We start from the raw sequence: 21,045 nt of genomic DNA on the forward strand, positions 1-21,045 counted from the left end.
GTGATTGTCAGATTGTCATTGTCAGATGAAGTGAAATATGAAATCACTCTAGTATTGATGGTATAATTTGGAAAATGCACCATGATAAAGAAATGTTTTATCAGAGCTAAAACATCCAGTTCTACAGTCTGCTGCCAGCGGCTCAGTGTCTCTGTTGGCTCCAGTTGAAGCTCAGTCACTGGGCAGTTACAGCTCCAGTGTCGGTGCTGGAGGCAGAAGTCCGGGAAATGCTACTGGATATTAGAAAGAAGCAACTGGTGCTCAGCTGCTTCTTACTACTGCAGCCTGACGGAGACGGAGGACGTCCCACAGGGACAGAGTATTCAACCGTCTCAGAGTTTTGAAGGAGAAAACTGGTGTTTTTGCACTTTTTAGTCAATTCAAAAAAAATCACAGACAGCTGTAATTCACTAGTCCTCAATTCCAATACCATTTTACCATTTAGTTTTATTTAGATTCATTAATTTTTTGAAATCGTCCTGGAGACCATGATTTCCTTTCATTCCAGCATGAAACCTTTTTCCTCAAGCCAGTGCCAAGTACTTCCAAGCTCCTGACAACACCTGCCAGACAGAGCAGACAAACAGCGAGTTGTCTTCCCTCCCAGAGACCAGGAGAGGCAGCACAGGTGACAGTTCAAGGCAGCAACAGGGAAGAACGCCTCCTGTCCTGGGAAGGAGAGTCTCTAGAGGTGAGATTCACTTCAGATATCACTGTTTCCTCTTATGAATATCAGATCTTCACCCGGTGGCCAGGTGGTCCAGAGGGACCCTGAGGACTCACTGGTCATTCATTCATAAGGATTATGTGGCCATCAGAGAGGCAGTGCTGGCCGGCCCGAGGTTGACGGCTCAGACCAACATCCAGCTCTTTGAATTGAATTGAAGACTCAGTGGTAAGAGTTTGGACTCTGCTTTGTGATAGGAATGTCTTTCAGGTGTAAAAATAGGTTCAAAATTCTACTTGTAACTCGACTGTCAAACACTGTGGGAACTTTGAGCATCAAGTTTTACAGTTTTCGACTCTATCTGCTCTCTTTGTCTTTCACAGGGTCTTTGCGCTACGTCACCTCCGATCTCATTTGTTCAGTCTTATTCACAAAGTCTTGTTTCTCTTACAGAAGTCAACTTATTTAATACATTTACCATTATCTGTTTTCATAGGGACGCCAGAATCCACATCAGGCCAGAACCACACTGAGGTCCGCCACAACCAGCCAGAAATGGTAAGTCATGCGCGTGACTCCACCAGATACGTATATTGGCTCCATTTAGGGTCATAATGATTTTGAGCTTGTGACATGATCACAAATAATCCCAATGTTTATAGTTGTAAATCAACCTTTGTAAACCTGTAAAATAAATCTGTGTGAGAAGTTTCTACATGTGAAAAACAAAATGTGCTTGTGCAGAAAACTAAACTAATCTTTTCAGGATCTGACGACAACAGAACCACCTGCCCTCTGATTGGACCGTCATTGTCCAATTAGATTCAGGTGTAAAAATAGGCTCAAAACTCTACTTGTAACTTCAGTGTCAAACACTGTGGGAACTTTGAGCATCAAGTTTTACACAAAGCACTTTGTCTTTCACAGTGTCTGTGTGTTAGCTGCACTGACCAAAGCTCTACAACTGTAAAAACAACCACAATATGCTGATGGTTTCACTCTAGTTTACAATGCAGTTCTGTTGTAATGTGTTGTAATTTACCCTCAAGCACAATAAACTTGAGACTTGTGAGTGCTGATACAGAAGCGTTGCAAATGAGGACTTTATTTGGTCTCGGATATCAGAAGTTTGTCTGAATATTTCAGTTTGGTGATATGGGATTGTAACTGCAGAGCCTCCTGTCGTTGGGTCTCATGAGCCGTCAGTAAGAATGTGAAGAAGACTGTCCTCATTAAATTTGCATTTTTATTTCTTGCCTTAATTTGTAATAATTCCCTGTGCAGCAGCTGAGCGGGTTAACGGCCTTTTCTTAAAGTGACAGTACTCATCTGTATGAGACAAGGATTAGCTCGATTTTTATTTATTTCTTACAATATTCAAATTGGTAAATTTTGAGTTATACCTTTTTGGATAGTAAAAAACTAATCATAATTTTATTAAATTTGACTTTAAGTTATATTTTATGTGTAGAATATGTTATTCAGGTACTGTCACTTTAAGAGAGTGCACATTTACTCCAGTTGAGCTGTGGAATGAGTCAGTCTAGTGGAGGCTAGAATAACTGTGGAGTCATATGGTTTTCTTACCGTGTCCTGTCATGTTGAGTTAACAAAGAAACATCAGTCGACCTGCTTGTGTGGAATAAAAGTTCTTTTGTGTTTTTCAACTTAACAATGGAGTTACTGTCTGAGGGACAGATTTCATTGACATGTTTATTTTTTCCGTTTCATATAAATACACGATCATTTGAATGAATAGGATATAAGGGTAAAACGTTTGTTTGAAATACTTTTATAATTAAAAATATAATATTTAAAGTAATTTTTGGTTGTAAATTAGATGCCCTTCATGTATGTCATTTTGAAGAGTAAGAGTCACATGATCAGAGTTTAGCTAAGTGTATGACCGTGGCATTGTGGGTCAGAGAAGCCGTGGTGACAGGAGGAAAATACGGCTCCAAAAGGACATTTTTCTGCGCATGTAAAGCTTCTTCATGCTTTTATTTCCAGCAGGTTGACGACTGTTCCAGTCTCCTCCTCCTTCTTCATCCATCAGCTTCAGCTCGTACCAAACAAATTGGTTCTAATGAGAACCAAAAGAACTGACCACACTTCAGTCCTGACACTGGCTCCCAGTACGTCACAGGATGAACTGGCCCAACGTTCCTGTCAGGTACGTTTCAGCAGCACACACCTGTGAAATCTCTCCAGCTGCAGCCAGCTGTTCTCATGTTACCTGATGTTCTTTGTCTAAATGAACGTTCTCTCCTTCTTTCAAATCTTTATTTATCGTCTGTTTGTGAATCACGTTGTTTCCATGTCACATTAATAAACTTTTCTTTCTTACAAACTGATAGAAAATGAACAAACAGCTCAGAACTGTTTATGTTTCTGTTACAATTACAGATTTAATGAAGTTCAGCTGTGATCCAAACATCACCTCAGCTGTAGCCCTGAGCCGGCTCCATGTACACCCGGTTGTGATTCTGGTTGTCATGGTGATAAGCGGTGTGTATATAACCACCATTGGGGTCTGGGGAGGCGTCGTTCTGCTCCCCATAGTCGGGGTCTTCTGCTGGGGCGTGGTCTAGGTGGGCGTGGTCAGGGTCAATGAGCCGATTGGATCGTTTCAAAGAGGCTTTCCTTCCAACCGCGCGGTACAGGTAGACCATGACCACAAACTGAAGCACCTGGAGAGAGACAGAGTGTCAGTGCAGTAAAAACCTGTTTATAGTGAACTCAATGTTAAAGGTGTTACAGGTGTTATATCAGGTGTTATATCAGGTGTTATATCAGATTTTACAGGTGTTATAGTTATTATATCAGCTGATACAAGTGTTACAGGTGTTATATCAGGTGTTATATCAGGTGTTACAGAGGCCCCCTACAGGCTGCCACTGTCATTACACCCCACAGTATAACAGAATCATTGACTGCTGCAACTGCTCTCTGTGGAGACTCTGACCTGGATCAGAACGAGGCTGACGTCCATACCGAGGATGGTCAAAGCATTTTCCTGCAGCCACACACTCAGCGTCTGCCTGCAGCCCTACAACAACAACACACACACACACACGCCGCATCCTGAACAACAATGAGCAGACAACACGATGCGTAACTCGATATGTGACGATGCGTCTGAGACGTACCTGGTCATACGAGCTGTTTCCTCGTCCGTACAGCGGCTCGGTGTAGTTCAGCAGCTCTGAGCACCAGGACAAGTTAAAGCTGCGACGATACGAGCTGAAACAGGAACAAGGAAGTACGTCTGGTCTGGTCAGGTTCAGACTCTGGATATAGGAGTTCTTCAGCCAATCAGCTGGCCCCGTCCTGCCGCAGCACTTCCCCTGTCGATCAGTCATTATCTTTCAATTAGTTAAAATAAAGTTAAATAATCAAACATACAGGCACACAGAAGGGTGAGGGGGCAACATGGCTATCACATATAGATAAGGCTGTAGTCCTTTTATATTGATTTTATTTAAAGTAAAGATGGTAAACTTGGCCTGCTGTAGTATAAAAATACAAAATACAAAAAAGAAAATAAACATTTCTCAAAAAAGTATTTGATCAGAGCGGAGAGGCTCTGCACACGCAGAGTTGGGGGAGAATATGTGGTTATTTAAAAACTGATCCTCAGAGATCTTCTCCTCTCAAAAACAAACAGACCTGATTAAAACGGTAAAAACACAATGACGCAGTTTCACGTTAAAAATCTCAAACAGCAGAGACGCTCACATAGTGCTGCACGTTGTCCATCAGTGCGTCCTGAGAGCTGCTGCCTCCGTACTGAAGGATGATCTGATCCACTGCTGCGTCCAGACTCTGTTCAATCTGACACCACACAGACTCTGGGTTACACACAGCTTCAACACCCTTCCCACCAAAATAAAAGTCTTCTCACCTTGTTCCTGCTGATGAGCAGCAGCAGGGTGACGAACAGCTGGCCCAGGACCAGGATGATCAGGAAGCCCAGGTACTGAGGAGGACCAGCAGAGTTCAGTCAGTCTGGAGGACTCATGTCATGGCTTATGTTGATTGGTGTTATTAGGTGTTACATCAGGTGGTACAGGTGTTACAGATGATATATCAGGTGTTATATCAGGTGTTATATCAGGTGTTACATCAGGTGTTATATGAAATGTTACATCAGGTGTTACATCAGGTGTTATATCAGGTGTTACATCAGGTGTTATATCAGGTGTTACATCAGGTGTTATAACAGGTGTAACAGGTGATATATCAGGTGTTATATCAGGTGTTACAGGTGATATATCAGGTGTTATATCACGTGTTACAGGTGATATATCAGGTGTTATATCACGTGTTACATCAGGTGTTATATCAGGTGTTACATCAGGTGTTATAACAGGTGTAACAGGTGATATATCAGGTGTTACATCAGATGTTATATCAGGTGTTACAGGTGATATATCAGGTGTTATATCAGGTGTTACAGGTGATATATCAGGTGTTATATCAGGTGATACAGGTGATATATCAGGTGTTATATCATGTGTTACAGGTGATATATCAGGTGTTATATTACGTGTTACAGGTGATATATCAGGTATTATGGGTGTTATATCAGGTGACATATCAGGTGTTACATCAGGTGTTGAAAGGTGTTATATCAGGTGTTGTGACTCACGGTCAGTAGCAGAAATCTGTGCTCTCCATCAGCTCCAATACATCCAACAACACTGACTGATACAACCACTCCACCAATGATCAACAGCCCGAAAGCTACTGTAGTCAACTCCACTACACACACACACACACAAATACACACAAATACACAAAATTAAATCTTATAGACAATACTGGAAGCAGGGGGAAACTGTTAGCCTAGCTTAGCACAAAGACTGGAAGTAGGGGGAAACTGTTAGCCTAGCTTAGCACAAAGACTGGAAGTAGGGGGAAACTGTTAGCCTAGCTTAGCACAAGGACTGGAAGCAGGGGGAAACTGTTACCCTAGCTTAGCACAAAGACTGGAAGCAGCTGTGTAACTTCTGTCCAGTAACAAACAAATGAAGAAGTGAAGGTGATTTGAAGCTGCAGGTTCAGAGGTGTTTTTCATGGTCATGTGCCACTACCCCCCCCCCCCCCCCCCCACCCACCCACCCACCGACAGCAGATTAACAACATGCAACATGTGGATCAGACTCAGTTACCAGAGGAGAGGACGGTCAGAAAGTTTCCTTTGCCAAACAGGATCCAAACTGCACAGCCGGCAACACTCAGACCCAGAGCCTGCAGACAGAGGTCAAAGGTCAGACACAGTCTCTGTCTTCACTATGTCACTGTACAGATGTTTTCTGATGTTCATTGTGAACTGGGGCCTTGTTTTCCCGCCTTAATCCTAATCCTAAAAATCCATTTTACAAGGAACCAGTGACTCCAGAAGGTGTCCAGGTCTCTGTCTCTGTCTCTGTCTCTGTCTCTGTCTCTGGTCTGTATCCCTGGTCTCTGGTCTGTGTCTCTGTCTCTGGTCTCTGTCTCTGGTCTGTGTCTCTGGTCTCTGTCTCTGGTCTGTGTCTCTGTCTCTGGTCTGTGTCTCTGGTCTGTATCCCTGGTCTCTGGTGTGTGTCTCTGTCTCTGGTCTGTGTCTCTGGTCTGTGTCTCTGGTCTCTGTCTCTGGTCTGTGTCTCTGGTCTGTATCTCTGGTCTCTGTCTCTGGTCTGTATCTCTGGTCTCTGTCTCTGGTCTGTGTCTCTGTCTCTGGTCTCTGTCTCTGGTCTGTATCTCTGGTCTGTGTCTCTAGTCTGTGTCTCTGGTCTCTGTCTCTGGTCTGTGTCTCTGTTTCTTTGTCTCTGTCTCTGGTCTCCGTCTCTGTTTCTTTGTCTCTGTCTCTGGTCTGTGTCTCTGTCTCTGGTCTCCGTCTCTGTTCCTTTGTCTCTGTCTCTGGTCTGTGTCTCTGGTCTGTGTCTCTAGTCTGTGTCTCTGGTCTCTGTCTCTGGTCTGTGTCTCTGTTTCTTTGTCTCTGTCTCTGGTCTCCGTCTCTGTTTTTTTGTCTCTGTCTCTGGTCTGTGTCTCTGTCTCTGGTCTCCGTCTCTGTTTCTTTGTCTCTGTCTCTGGTCTGTGTCTCTGGTCTGTATCTCTGGTCTCTGTCTCTGGTCTCTGTCTCTGGTCTGTATCTCTGGTCTGTGTCTCTGTCTCTGGTCTCTGTCTCTGGTCTGTGTCTCTAGTCTGTGTCTCTGGTCTGTCTCTGGTCTGTGTCTCTGTTTCTTTGTCTCTGTGTCTCTGTGTCTCTGTCTCTGTTTCTTGTCTCTGTCTCTGGTCTCCGTCTCTGTTTCTTTGTCTTTGTCTTTGTCTCTGTGTCTCTGTGTCTCTGGTCTCTGTCTTGGTCTGTGTCTCTAGTCTGTGTCTCTGGTCTCTGTCTCTGGTCTCCGTCTCTGTTTCTTTGTCTCTGTCTCTGGTCTCCGTCTCTGTTTCTTTGTCTCTGTCTCTGGTCTGTGTCTCTGTCTCTGGTCTCCGTCTCTGTTTCTTTGTCTTTGTCTTTGTCTCTGTCTCTGGTCTCCATCTCTGTTTCTTTGTCTCTGTCTCTGGTCTGTGTCTCTGTCTCTGGTCTCCGTCTCTGTTTCTTTGTCTCTGTCTCTGGTCTCCGTCTCTGTTTCTTTGTCTCTGTCTCTGGTCTGTGTCTCTGTCTCTGGTCTCCGTCTCTGTTTCTTTGTCTCTGTCTCTGGTCTCCGTCTCTGTTTCTTTGTCTCTGTCTCTGGTCTGTGTCTCTGTCTCTGGTCTCCGTCTCTTTGTCTCTGTCTCTGTCTCTGGTCTGTCTCTGGTCTCTGTCTCTGGTCTGTCTCTGGTCTCTGTTTCTGTTCTCTGTCTCTGGTCTGTGTCTCTGGTCTCTGTCTCTGGTCTCTGTCTATGGTCTGTCTCTGGTCTCTGTCTCTGGTCTGTCTCTGTGTCTCTGGTCTCTGTTTCTCTGTATCTGTGTCTCTGTCTCTGGTCTCCGTCTCTGCTTCTTTGTCTCTGTCTCTGGTCTGTGTCTCTGTTTCTCTGTTTCTCTGTATCTGTGTCTCTGTCTCAATATCTGTGTCTCTGTATCTGTGTCTCTGTCTCTGTGTCTCTGTCTCTGGTCTCTGTCTCTGTTTCTTTGTCTCTGTCTCTGGTCTGTGTCTCTGTGTCTCTGTCTCTGGTCTGTGTCTCTAGTCTGTGTCTCTGTGTCTCTGTCTCTGGTCTCCGTCTCTGTTTCTTTGTCTCTGTCTCTGGTCTGTGTCTCTGTTTCTTTGTCTCCGTCTCTGTGTCTGTGTCTCCGTCTCTGTTTCTTTGTTTCCGTCTCTGTTTCTTTGTCTCTGTCTCTGTCTCTGTGTCTCGGTTGAAGACAGAAGATAAAATGTAAAGTTTCCTCACCAGGAAGAGGGAGTTGAAAACTGCAGAGAAGAACTTCAACAGCTGAATCTTCACCTCCAGCTTCATCTCTCGTCACATCTGTTCATCAGTCTCATCAGTTCTGGTTCTGTTCAGTCATCAGGAGGTTCTTCAGTCGGGTTCTCCAGTGAACGTTTCACCTCCAGTCAGACTGTGAGCAACTTCTGCTGCAAAAACACCTGAGATCAGAGTACACTTCCTCATTGTCTCTAAACATTAAACAGATCTGACTACACACACACACACACACACAGTGCAAGTGGGAGTGGAAACAGCAGGAACAAGGAAACTGCTGGTGTTATTATTAATAACAGTGAATGATTAATGATGGTGATGAGTCTTGAGTAGTCGTGGGAGTGCATCATGGGAGTTCCCTCAGCAGTCTTGGTCTCTAGCAGCATCACTAAGACCCGATTCAGGACTCACCTGATCCAGGTCTAACTACAAGCTTTATCACAGAGGACAGTGATCTTCGATGCAGAGAGGGAGTCTGACTCCTGGACCCAGACTGGACACACTCACACACACACACACACACACACACACACACACATTAACACACACACACACACACACACACACACACACACACATTAACACACGCACACACACACATACACACACACACACACACATTAACACACACACACATACACACACACACACACACATTAACACACACACACATACACACACACACACACACATTAACACACGCACACACACACATACACACACACACACGCATTAACACACGCACACATACACACACACACACTCAGATCCAGGACCAGCCGGTTTTTGTTTGTGTTCCTATGTTTTTATGGCTTTTGGGGAAAATGTTGATTATTATTTGTTCTTGATGTGAAACTCGAGGCTTCAACAGATGTGACGACAAACACGACGCGTCACGTCGCTTCTGCTTCAAAGAAAATATGGAGAAAGAATTTTTCCATCGTCCTTGTTTTCCTTGAATCCCCTCAAGGACCTGTGGAAGGTCTTTGAGGTCCCTTGGAGGGTCCTCAGACCTCAGTGTGGGAACCTTCGCTGCAGTTAACGAGAAAGACAAACAGTCGGCGTGACCTTTGACCCTGAGCTGAAGAAGAAGTCGTTACAGATTCAGAGTCAGTCTCACAGAGGTCAGAGGTCACAGCTCTGCCTCATTCCCATGTCCGTCAGCGGCATCGTGTTTTTACGATCGGTCCGACGGCCAACCGGCTTCAGATGTCTGCCTGGTTACCACGGTGACGCCTAGTCACTGACGTGCTCGTGTCAAACTGTTCGAGGATCAAAAAACAGATTCAGAGTTTCTGATGTTTCTGTGTTTCAGTCTGAAACTGCACATAACGTGTGTCTGACATCACTCTGACATCACCAAGACAACAAAACCTAAAAAAAAAATGCCATCGATGGCATTGACAGGGTTTTCCTGCAGAGGGCGCAAAACATGTGACGGTCTACGAGGCATTCTTCATCGATACATCCTGTGTTCTGATTGGCTGTCTGGGGTTTTTTACCTTAAACTGCAGGTAACCATCTGCAACTCCATTAGCAGTCCTTGAACATCCTCAAGGCCTCCTGGAATATCTTCCAGGACCTGTCGAACATCACACACACACACACACACACACACACACACACACACAGTGTGTATACAGTGTGTCTCACAGTAGGAAGAATTGCTGACAAGCAGGTCAATCCATCACTCCGCCCCCCCTGCCCAAGCAAATAAAACACTTCTCCTTCAGTAAAAGTTCTGGTCTTGGGTCTCTGGTCTCTGGTCTCTGATCTTTGGTCTTGGGTCTCTGGTCTTTGGTCTCTGGTCACACCTTGTTGCTGGGGGACACATGATGGTATCTGCACAGAGAGACACACCTGATGTTTGCCTCCAGCTCTTTTCTGTCAGACATGTTGGAAAACCCCTGCTGACACACACACACCTACACGCACGCACACACACACACACACACACACACACACACACACACACACACACACACACACCTACACACACACACACACACACACCTACACACACACACACACACCTACACGCACGCACACACACACACACACACACACACACACCTACACACACACTCTCTTTGCATGTCAGGATTTGTCCTGCTGAAGTTTCACTTTCTTCATGATGGACTGACTGCACTGTAAAAAAATAACACTTTTAGATTCTGTGTCAGTTCGTCCCGGTTCTTTTATTTGTGTAGGAGGTTCTAATGGTCACTAAGAAGGTTCTAGGGGTCTTGTAGGAAGTACGAGTGATCATCAAAAAGTTTCAAAGGTCTCCCAAGAGGTTTTAGAGGTTCCCTAGGAGGTTCTTGTTGTGAATGACAAGGTTCTTGAGGCGCTTGTGGCCATTGAGGAGGTCCAAAGGAAGTTCTAGTTGTCACTGAGAAAGTTATGGGTCATGCAGCCATTGAGAAGGTTTCAAAGTTCCCTTAAGCAGGTTTAAGAGGTTCTAGTGATCATTTAGGATGTTCTGGTGGACAAACGGAGGTTCTAGGGGTTCTAGTGGCCATCGATAAGGTTCTAGAGGTCTCTTTAGTGGTTCTAGCGGTGACCAAGAAGATTCTAGTGATTAGCTAAAAGGTTCTAGTGATCATTGAGGAGGTTCTATTGGACAAACAGAAGGTTCTAGGGGTCTCTAGGAGATTCTCAAGTTTCTTAGGCCGTTCCTGTGGTCAGCAAATAAGGTTTACATGTCTCTTTAGAGGTTCTAGTGGTAAGTGAGGAGGTTCTAGTGGTCAGTGAGGAGAATGAGTCTGTAACAGATCTTAGGGTTCTTTTGGGGGTTGAACAACTTTGTCTCCACGACCTTCAGCAGAACGTCAAGTGAAGGAAGAAGTTTGAAAAAAGGACACCTTTAGAACACACAGGTTGTTGTGTGTCATGAGTGAGAACCTCCGTGTTCTCAGGTCAGAACTCACACTGACAGATCTGGTTCTTTGGGATCTAAAATAAAGTTGTGTGTTTGTTAAAGGGTTAACTCTGACATCATCACTGTGGGAGGACACTCCCCCTCCCTCCCCCCCTCTCTCCCTCTCCCCCTCTCTCTCTCCTCAGTCAGTGTGTGTCTCTCGTCCAGGATGAACGTGTTGCTCTCTCTCTCTCTCTGGTTTGTTCTGCTGATGCCAACCTGCTGTGGTGAGTGACCTCCGACCTCTGAGACTGTTAATATTGATCCATAATGTGATCAGCTGTGTGTAGAGTTGTTTGTGTTGTTTTCTCTTGTTTGTGTTACACACTTAAAATGAATGAGTCAGAATGAACCTGGTTCACAACAACAACAACAACAACACACACTGTTTGTGTTGTTGTTGTTCTAATTGATTCCAGTTCTGTGACAGGATCTTGTGGGTCAGGGTTCTTCAGGAGCTCGGTTGGATTTTGTTGGGATGTGTTAGAGAGCGTTCTTCACGTTCTCCATGTTCTCCATCATCAGAACACAGAGGAGGGATTCCAGGTTTAGAAACACAGAGACAGAGTGAGGAGAACTACGTTTCAGTGACTTTAGTTTCAGTATGAGTGTTTTTCCTTGTAACCATGACAACTAATCTTAGACCATGATGCCACTCTAAACCTGAACCAGATCTGAACCACAGAGGAGTCACGTGATTCATCTCGTGTCGTTGAGATGAAGATGAATGTGAGACAAGCAGCTGAAAACCTCTGTCCTGTCCAGCCCTGAACCCGAACCTGAACCTGAACCCTGCAGACGGTGTCGGTCCACTTCTCTGCTGTCATGTGATAATGAAGCAGTGAATGTGCATGTGGAGCCTGGTTTTCAGAAGCAGAACTGAAACCCTTCTACATATTTGTGGTTTTATCGATGCTTCGTGACTCAAGACAAAGACAAAACTAAGAGGAAGAGAAAACAATCAGAGTGACGTGAGATCAGTCCGAACTTTAAGACTCGTCAGTGTTTGTATTTTAGCTCTGAAGGTTTCTGAGAGAAGCTCAGTTCAGGTCCAGAGGATCCTGAGACCCGGTCCTGGTGACCTTTTCAAAGATCCAATTAAAACAACATCAGAGACCAGTTTGTTCTTTAGAACCAAGTTTCCAAATGAAGCTGAACAGAATTAATGAATTTAATTTTCCATTCACTTCCAATATGCAAATATTAAATTTGTTGGTAGATAGAGATGAATAGCAGGTGGTGCTCATTCTCGGGTCGCTGCCATTAAAAGACAGAAGAAGACGACCTCAGTAAAAGATGAAGCTCAGGCGATGAAGCCATGTGGAGAACATGATGTGAGGAAGGTTCGGCCTCCTCATCGTCACTCCTGTCGTCATGAAAACTAACATGAAGAGAAGAGTGATGATCAGCTGCTTTCATTAATCAATAGCTGCAGTAAAAACGTAGGTGCAGGTGATTTCATGATTCATCATCACTTCCTGTTTCTGCTCCACCTTCACTGACAGAGATCGTGTTCAGATTTCCACAGTGACAGTGTAACCTCCATGTTACTGCATCAGCTACAATAATAACGCTGCTTCTTTAGATGCAAACTGACTTTTACTTTGATTTCTCTGATGATACTTTGGCTCCGTCTTTTAGCTGTAACACTGTTTTTACAGTGTTCGCCTCACCTTCACCGCAGGCCGCCACAACACACTCAAACAAACTTTAAATACTTATCCTGCAGCAACAACTTCATTTAATCCTGACGACAAATAAGTAAGACTCTAAGACAAAGCTTTTCAAAATAAATGATTAATAAATAGTCAGCTCGAAACAGAAACTATCACTAATGATGAAATCACAACTTTTAAGGATCAACATCCTGTTAAAGCCTCTTGATCTCACATGATTCAGATGGTGAAACCCCCCCCCCCTCCTGGATCTAACTCCCCTTTACCCTCCAGATTCCTTCTGTGTTGAATCATGAAACTTTATCCGTCGGATGTGAAGAGACAGAGACACAGCCGCTCTGCTTTATACTCGAAATACCAAACAACAGCAACAAGAGTCTTCATGTTCTTCACTGAGCAGAACCAGAGACAACAGTTCGACTGTTCTCCGTGACGAATGATTTATCTCACACTCGCCTGAAACCAGAAGAAACTCGCCTCTTTTCTTATTCCGTGTCACTCAGTTTTCTATATGAATTAATGAATGATGTGACTGTTTGTAATTCAAAGTAGGACTGCACCTAACCATTATTTGTTTATCAATCGATTGATCTATAGATTATTGTTTCGATTAATCTAACTATAATTTTTTTATTTATTTTTTATTACTCAATTAATATAACAACAAATTTACCCAAAATAACTTTTAAAAACTTTTGTCGCTAAACATCACTGGCAAAGAATCCAGATCAGAATCGACCAATAAACACACAGACAGGAAGCAGCAACGCGCCAGAAAAACTGTAAAACTGCTCCAGTAACTTTCAATGTTAGTGTCTCGATGTAAATCAGTGATGACACACGGACGATCAGGGGCTTGATTGAAAGCATCGATCGTGTAGTTTAAGGAGAAAAAAACGGCACACCTCTAGTACAAACAGTCCTGGAGCAATGACGCTCTACAGAGAACGTGAAGTTTGCGCTCCCACGAGCTAAAGAGGGTTAAAACAAACAAATGTGACAAACAAAGTCATTATACTCCTACAAACTAGCCCAGTCTTAACTGGTAATCTGTGTTTTACAGTCCGATATTAAATCTCTCCGAAATAAAACCCCTCGAGCGTGGCGGTAGAGCACCATGTTGTTCGGTCCCTGCTCAAAATACTCCCACTCTTCAGATGATGGTGGGCGAGGGTTTTTCACTTCACTTGTCCTTGCAACGTGTCGCCCCAGATGATCTGACAGATTGCAGCGTTCATCACCATTATTTTATTTTTTTATTTTTTTATTCCAAATGTTCGCGTCAGTAGAATCTTCAAAATGTAAATATACAGACCAATAAAAACTTAAATGACTAAATAACCTCAGTGAAGTCACACTGTAAATAACCCACATGATATGACCAGTACTCATTAAGACATAAAGACCCTCACAGGAGGTTTACGACTGAGTGATGTACTCTGTACATTCTCGTACATCTTGAGAGTCCAAAGAGCACCAGGTCAGTTTTTATGGTTTAGAGCAGTAATCCTGTTACAGCCTGATGACATCGGAGGGGTAAAGAGCTGTGTTGTCTGTGAACAGGTGGATTCTCTATTCAGTCAGACGTGGAGAGCAGGTCTTCACTCAGGGACATCGAGTCCGAGTCCTCAAAAAGACCTGACCTGAATATGTGAAAGCTGTTCCCTGCCTTTAATCTGGTAAATAAGATATTAGGGAATCACCAGAAGGTGTAATCAATACGTTTTGGGATAAATATTTCCTGCGTCATCGTCTGGCTTCTTAATAACGTCATTAACTGATTCTTCTCCTGGACGAACCTGCAGAGGAGTGTTTGGTGTTTTTACCTCCCTGAGTCGTGTCTGCAGGTTGAACCTTCACCAGTCCTGCTGACAGCTTTCAGTCACAGCTCAGGTTCTGGAGTTTCTCTCAGGCTTAATGTTCAGGTTTCAGAAAGGATAAAACTGTTCTGTAGTTCTCCTCAAACCTGCCGTGCGTTGGTGGTCTGTCGACAGAGTATTGGCAGAGTATTCCTTCAGACTGCAGGCGAGTCCTGACACGCCTCAGTCAGTCTTCATCCTCAGAGTTTTACCACAGATCAGACATCAGATCTGCTGGTTCCAGCTGATTGACTCTGAAAGACTCGTGGTTGTTATGAATGATCTGGAGCCTCAGGTGAACTTAAATTCTCTCAGTGACGTTTTTCAGCTCCTGCATTTAAGTTTTTTTTATTCCTCTGCCGGTGACAGTCGGAGGCATATACATACAATTTAACTCAAATGTCTATAAGTTAAAGATAAAATGAAGTGATGATGTTTATTTCCCAAAGGTCAAAGGTCAACTTCACTGTGACATCATAATGTTCTGTTATTATTCAACACCGTAGCTCAGGAAGGAGAGACTGCGACCACGTGTCCTGTAACTTGACTGGTTGGCAGAGGGATACGACTGTGAGGTGGTGATTCTAGTTTCTGGTCTGATGCTCCTGAGCGCTACAGTAACAGGAGTAGAGGAAGAGAAAGTGTGCGTCCTGCTCATAGCTCAGGTGTAGAATCCTCTCTCCTGATTGGCTGCTGCAGTGGGGGAGGTTTTACAGAAGCCGGTCTCGCACTGTGAGACTCCGTCTGTCCCGTTCATCATGTTGTTACTCAGAGAGAGTGAGGGTCCTAAAAACACAGGACAGGATACAGATCTTGTTACCAGGAACCCCCATAGGTCCCATGATGTTTTATAGCTGTGTGTGTGTGTGTGTGTGTGTGTGTGTGTGTGTGTGTGTGTGTGTGTGTGTGTGTGTGTGTGTGTGTGTGTGTGTGTGTGTGTGTGTGTGTGTGTGTGTGTGTGTGTGTGTGTGTGTGTGTGTAACCTGAGCTGAACATTCTCAGTTTATCAGCAGCTCAGGTCACGACCTAGAGTCTGTTCAGACGTTGAACTCACTCCAACATGTGGAGAAACTTTCCTCTGACGAACAAGAAGTTTTTTTTTTGTTTTTTTCTTATATTTTTATTTTGGTAAATAACAGAATCATCAACACGGAAACTTCCATCTTAACAAGCTCCTGATTTCTCACCGACACCGACACAGAAGAAGGAAAATCAAAATACAACATTGTTTTCTGAAAACTAAAGTTGTTCTGATTTAGAATTAAAGAACAATATGAACAGAAGACAGAATGAGTCTGATGATGGGATGGTTGTTTACAGATGAACCAACCCAAAAAACAAACCCTAACCCCGTGTGGAGGAACACGCCTACATCTGATTTTCATTCTATAATTGTCAGTGATATTTATTCCTTTGTTGATTTACATATTAAAAGTTTTTCCGCAGCGTTTTACAAAATAATCTTCCTTCATTTTCATCCTGTACGTGAGATTCTCCATCAGTTGGAGATCTTTAGAATCAGACTTAAATCACATTTCTCTGAACAGTGAAGTGAAAGTTTCTCACCGCAGAGAAACAGAACCAAAGAAGAAGAAGAACATGTCAGAGCTTCAGCTTTACTCAGTGTCTTAATAAAGACAAACAGACATCACTGTCTGTCTCTGTGTTACTGTCTCATCGTGTTGTTGTTCCCTCCACAGGAGACGCAGGAAACCATGAAGAAGAAGAGTTGACCACAGGCGATTACGACTTCCTCACAGCCACAGCCACCTACGACTACGACTACACCGCCACCTTCGAATACTACTACGGTAACTGCAGTACTAAGAGTATTAATTTACACTATTAAGAGTATTCATTAGCAGTATTAAGAGTATAAATTAGTAGTATTTAGAGTATAATGGTACTAAGAGCAGAGTCTGTGTCTCCTGCAGTGACTGAACGTGATGAAGCCAGGAACCAGGTGAGAAACCTTCTTCTTCTTGTTCATGTTTCCTCATCATCAGTCACATGTTCACACACCTGAGCAGCTGCAGTGATTCAGTCTCTTTGACAGACACCTCAGTCCACACGTCACAGGTTCATCAGGTCCAGTTCATTTCCTGGACAGAACCACATGATCTGGTTCTGGTTCTGGACAGTGATCAGTTTCTAAACGTCTTTGAGGAGCTGAACATGTGAACTGAGGTTTAAATGGAGCAGTCTGTCATAGTAATTCACCTGGAGGTCAATAATCAATAATAATAAAATAAATAATAATCATCTAATCAATAATAAACTAAAGACATAGAATAAGTCTCTGACGTTTGTCCCTGTTTTTCATGTTAAAACCAAACAACTTGATTCTTTTAACAAACCTGTAAAATACAGAGACCTTCAGGTACCTGAACACATCATGAAACAACAACATGATCAGACATGATCAACCAGTTCACAGGACTCATCATCATCATCATCATCATCATCATCATCACCACCATCACCACCATCACCATCACCACATCCTGTACAAAATAAAGTCTCCACTGTTCATGTCTGAGACTGGAGACGCCTGAGGGTGGGGGGGGGGGGTGGGGGGGTCAGTGGGGGGGGGGGGTCAGTGGGGGGTTGATTAGTTCCATGACAAACGTTCAGACTGAACACTGACATTGTGTTTCACCAGGATGTCGAGTGTGAACTTGAACGCAGCTTTGTCTCAGTACAGTGTCTCATTTGTGACAAAAGTATGTGGACGGCTCTACAGTGATGTCATGATGTGGTGGGACTGTTCTCCTGACCTCTGTGTGACCTCTCTCAGGCCGCAGGGATTGGTCAGCTGACCCTGCTGCTCCTCCTGGGATTGGCTGTCCATCAGATCTGGAACTGATGGGGGGCGGAGCTGAGGACCACCTGCTGACAGGTGAGAGCAGACACAGGTCAGAGGGATGAAGAAGAGACCTGATCCGGATCAGGTCTGTTCTGGATCAGGTCTGGTTCTGATGGACTGACTCTACAGATCATTAACCTCCGTCTGTCTCCTCCTCCTGCAGGTCTGTGACCTCTGACCTCTGATCAGCTGACCACCCTCAGGACCAACCCACCACCAGCTGATCAATAATTGATCACTGTCTGATCATCATCAATCACCTGCTGACATCACGTCTGGCTGGTTAACATCCACACCTCAACATGAAACATTCAGTCTGAAAGGTGATTGATTTCTGATCAATAACTCTGATCAGCTCTGTGTTACCATGACAACATGTGAACCCCAAACAGATTTTTAATGTCTCCATGTTTTATATGTTTGATTCTGTAATAAATGATTTCACTCAGACCTCTGATCATGTTATTGATCCATCAATGACTCATGAACTGCTGTTCCCACCTGCTGGACACAGATCAATAATACAACAGTGAGGACCTACTGATTGGAAATGATCATTTTTAATCTCCACCTTTTATTGATTATTCAACAGAATACACAAATTATTGAACACCTGTTATTTATCTTTTAATGAACCTTCTGATTTATATTCTATTCATGTCGATACGGGAAATATATATGATGTCATCTGTCAACATGTGGCATCATCACTGTGGGAGGACACACCCCCTCCCTCTCCCTCTCCCCCTCCCTCTCCCCCTCCCTCTCTCCCTCCCTCTCTCTCTCCTCAGTCAGTGTGTGTCTCTCGTCCAGGATGAACATGTTGCTCTCTCTCTCTCTCTGGTTTGTTCTGCTGATGCCCACCTGCTGTGGTGAGTGACCTCCGACCTCTGAGACTGTTAATATTGATATTGATTGATATTGTTTCACACAGACAGACTCTGACTGTCTCAGATAAAACAAACAGTCTGACTTCAGATCGACTGAGTCTGAATTCATCAGGTAGTTTAGTTCTATAAAGTAAGTAAATCTAGTAAATTGAGATTTTCCGGCACATGCAGCCGCTCAGCTCCGTTCCCCCTCAGCAGAACACGTCTGTCTTTAGGAAGACTTCAACAGTTACAGGGACGTTTTACTTGAAGAGAAAAATCTGCTGCGTCTGTAGAAATTTTTTGCGTTTCTCTTCTCTTTCTCTCCGTTACATTCTTAGCAAACCACAAATTATGAGCCATGTTTTCCTGTTTTTTTGATGTTGGATGTGTGTTTGATCCACTTCAGTTCAGTGAGATCCAGACCTGAACCGGAGACCTGAAGACGGTGTCGACCCACTTCACTGTTGTCATGAAATAGTGAAGCAGTGTTGAGATGTGGTCCTGGTTTCAGACGGAGAAATGAAACTTTCACTCTCCTTGTGGTTTTATTGCTGCTTCATGACTCTGACACGAACAAGACGGAGACAAAACTAAGAGGAAGAGAAAACCATAAAAGAAACGTGAGATCAGTCCGAACTTTAAAACTCATCAGTGTTTGTATTTTAGCTCTGAAGGTCTCTGAGAGAAGCTCAGTTCAGGTCCAGAGGATCCTGAGACCTGGTCCTGGTGACCTTTTCAAAGATCCAATTAAAACAACATCAGAGACCAGTTTGTTCTTTAAAACCAAGTTTCCCTCCAAATACAGAGCCTCATCAACCGCAAACCAGAGACTTCAGAATGAGGGAACAGGAAGTCAAACATGCAACTAATCTCCAGGTTTTAGGACTGACTCTGAACCGAAGTTTGTGAAAACTTGAATTAATTCATTTAAGTTTCCTCCAGCACCAATATGCAAATATTAAATTTGGTGGTGAAGCTGATTCTCCATTAAACCACTGAAGAAGAAAACTAGCTCATTAACAGATCCAGTTAAAGCTCAGACAATGGAAACATGTGGAGAACATGATGGAGCTCTGATCCAGGTTCAATGTTCAGGTTTAAAACCTGTTGAAGGATTAAACGGTGGTTCTCTTCATGAACAGACTCAAACCTGCAGTGAGTGTCAGCCGACTGATCCTTCATGTCTCTGAGTCCTGACACGCCTTTTTCCTTAATGACAAAAAAAAGAGAACAGCAGAGAAACAGAACCAAAGAAGAAGAACATGTCAGAGCTTCAGCTTTACTCAGTGTCTTAATAAAGACAAATCACTGTCTGTCTCTGTGTTAATGTCTCATCGTGTTGTTGTTCCCTCCACAGGAGACACAGGAAACCATGAAGAAGAAGAGTTGACCACAGGTGATAACAACTTCCTCACAGCCACAGCCACCTACGACGACTACTGGTCAATATCTTACTACGACTACAAAGGTTCCATGATCTTTAACTTTAATGGTTTTAATCAGCAGTATTAAGAGTATGATGGTACTAAGAGCAGTGTCTGTGTCTCCTGCAGATTGGTATGAACCCATGAACCGGGTGAGAAACCTTCTTCTTCTTCTTCTTGTCAGTCACATGTTCTCACACTCTCAGGTCCAGTTCATTTCCTGGACAGAACCCACATAATCTGGTTCTGGTTCTGGTTCTGGTTCTGGTTCTGGTTCTGAACAGTGATCAGTTGCTATACATCTGGAGCTGAACATGTGAACATCTCAGTTTAAATGAATGAACTGAGGTTTAAATGGAGCATTTTGTCATAGAAATTCAGCTGGAGGTAAATGATCAATAATAATCAACTAATCAATAATAAATTAAATAAATACCAGTCTGTGAAGTTGATGTGGGGGGTTGATTAGTTCCATGAAAAACGTTCAGACTGAACACTGACGTTGTGTTTCACCAGGATGTCGAGTGTGAACTTGAACGCAGCTTTGTCTCAGTACAGTGTCTCATTTGTGACAAAAGTATGTGGACGGCTCTACAGTGATGTCATGATGTGGTGGGACTGTTCTCCTGACCTCTGTGTGACCTCTCTCAGGCCGCAGGGATTGGTCAGCCCACCCTGCTGCTCCTCCTGGGATTGGCTGTCCATCAGATCTGGAACTGATGGGGGGCGGAGCTGAGGACCACCTGCTGACAGGTGAGAGCAGACACAGGTCAGAGGGATGAAGAAGAGACCTGATCCGGATCAGGTCTGTTCTGGATCAGGTCTGGTTCTGATGGACTGACTCTACAGATCATGACCTCCGTCTGTCTCCTCCTCCTACAGGTCTGTGACCTCTGACCTCTGATCAGCTGACCACCCTCAGGACCAACCCACCACCAGCTGATCAATAACTGATCACTGTCTGATCATCATCAATCACCTGCTGACATCACATCTGGCTGGTTAACATCCACACCTCAACATGAAACATTCAGTCTGAAAGGTGATTGATTTCTGATCAATAACTCTGATCAGCTCTGTGTTACCATGACAACATGTGAACCCCAAACAGATTTTTAATGTCTCCATGTTTTATATGTTTGATTCTGTAATAAATAATTTCACTCAGACCTCTGATCATGTTATTGATCTATCAATGACTCATCAACGGCTGACCCCCCCCCCACTGACCAGTTTCAGTTGATGAGTTCATCAATGAAAAGTTTTAATAATCGATCAATCATTTTAAACTTGTAGCAGCTTCTCTGAGTCTCAACGTCAAAAAACAGATATTTTATTCACTGATCAATCCATCGATTATTAATTGTCAGATGTA

General features: G+C 43.7%; 1 protein-coding gene and 2 long non-coding RNA genes across 6 annotated transcripts; 2 read left to right on the forward strand and 1 right to left on the reverse strand.

The window, feature by feature from the left end:
* The first annotated feature begins 797 nt into the window (after positions 1–797).
* LOC130171638 (uncharacterized) lies at positions 798–3,160 on the forward strand. Its single transcript, XR_008828182.1, has 4 exons — positions 798–895; positions 1,164–1,225; positions 2,678–2,840; positions 3,074–3,160. It is a non-coding gene; the product is annotated as an uncharacterized LOC130171638 (long non-coding RNA).
* On the reverse strand, positions 2,848–8,158 carry si:ch73-139j3.4 (CD82 antigen). Its single transcript, XM_056379699.1, has 8 exons — positions 8,021–8,158; positions 5,842–5,920; positions 5,319–5,431; positions 4,572–4,646; positions 4,406–4,501; positions 3,817–4,014; positions 3,633–3,716; positions 2,848–3,357 (listed from the first exon to the last, which is right to left on the reverse strand). The coding sequence occupies exons 1-8, from the start codon at positions 8,084–8,086 to the stop codon at positions 3,109–3,111; spliced, it is 960 nt and encodes a 319-aa protein (XP_056235674.1). The 5' UTR covers positions 8,087–8,158; the 3' UTR covers positions 2,848–3,108.
* Positions 5,790–20,839, forward strand: LOC130171637 (uncharacterized). 4 transcript variants are annotated; one of them, XR_008828178.1, is made up of 12 exons: positions 5,790–5,939; positions 8,024–8,191; positions 11,120–11,200; positions 16,209–16,319; positions 16,443–16,471; positions 17,306–17,407; positions 17,538–17,697; positions 18,166–18,246; positions 19,604–19,714; positions 19,800–19,822; positions 20,322–20,423; positions 20,553–20,839. It is a non-coding gene; the product is annotated as an uncharacterized LOC130171637 (long non-coding RNA). The 4 variants fall into 4 exon arrangements; XR_008828179.1 differs by having other exon boundaries at positions 18,188–18,246; XR_008828181.1 differs by lacking the exon at positions 18,166–18,246.
* The last annotated feature ends 206 nt before the right edge of the window (positions 20,840–21,045 follow it).

The sequence above is a fragment of the Seriola aureovittata genome, chromosome 7 (assembly GCF_021018895.1).
Source record: "Seriola aureovittata isolate HTS-2021-v1 ecotype China chromosome 7, ASM2101889v1, whole genome shotgun sequence".
NCBI lineage: Eukaryota > Metazoa > Chordata > Actinopteri > Carangiformes > Carangidae > Seriola > Seriola aureovittata.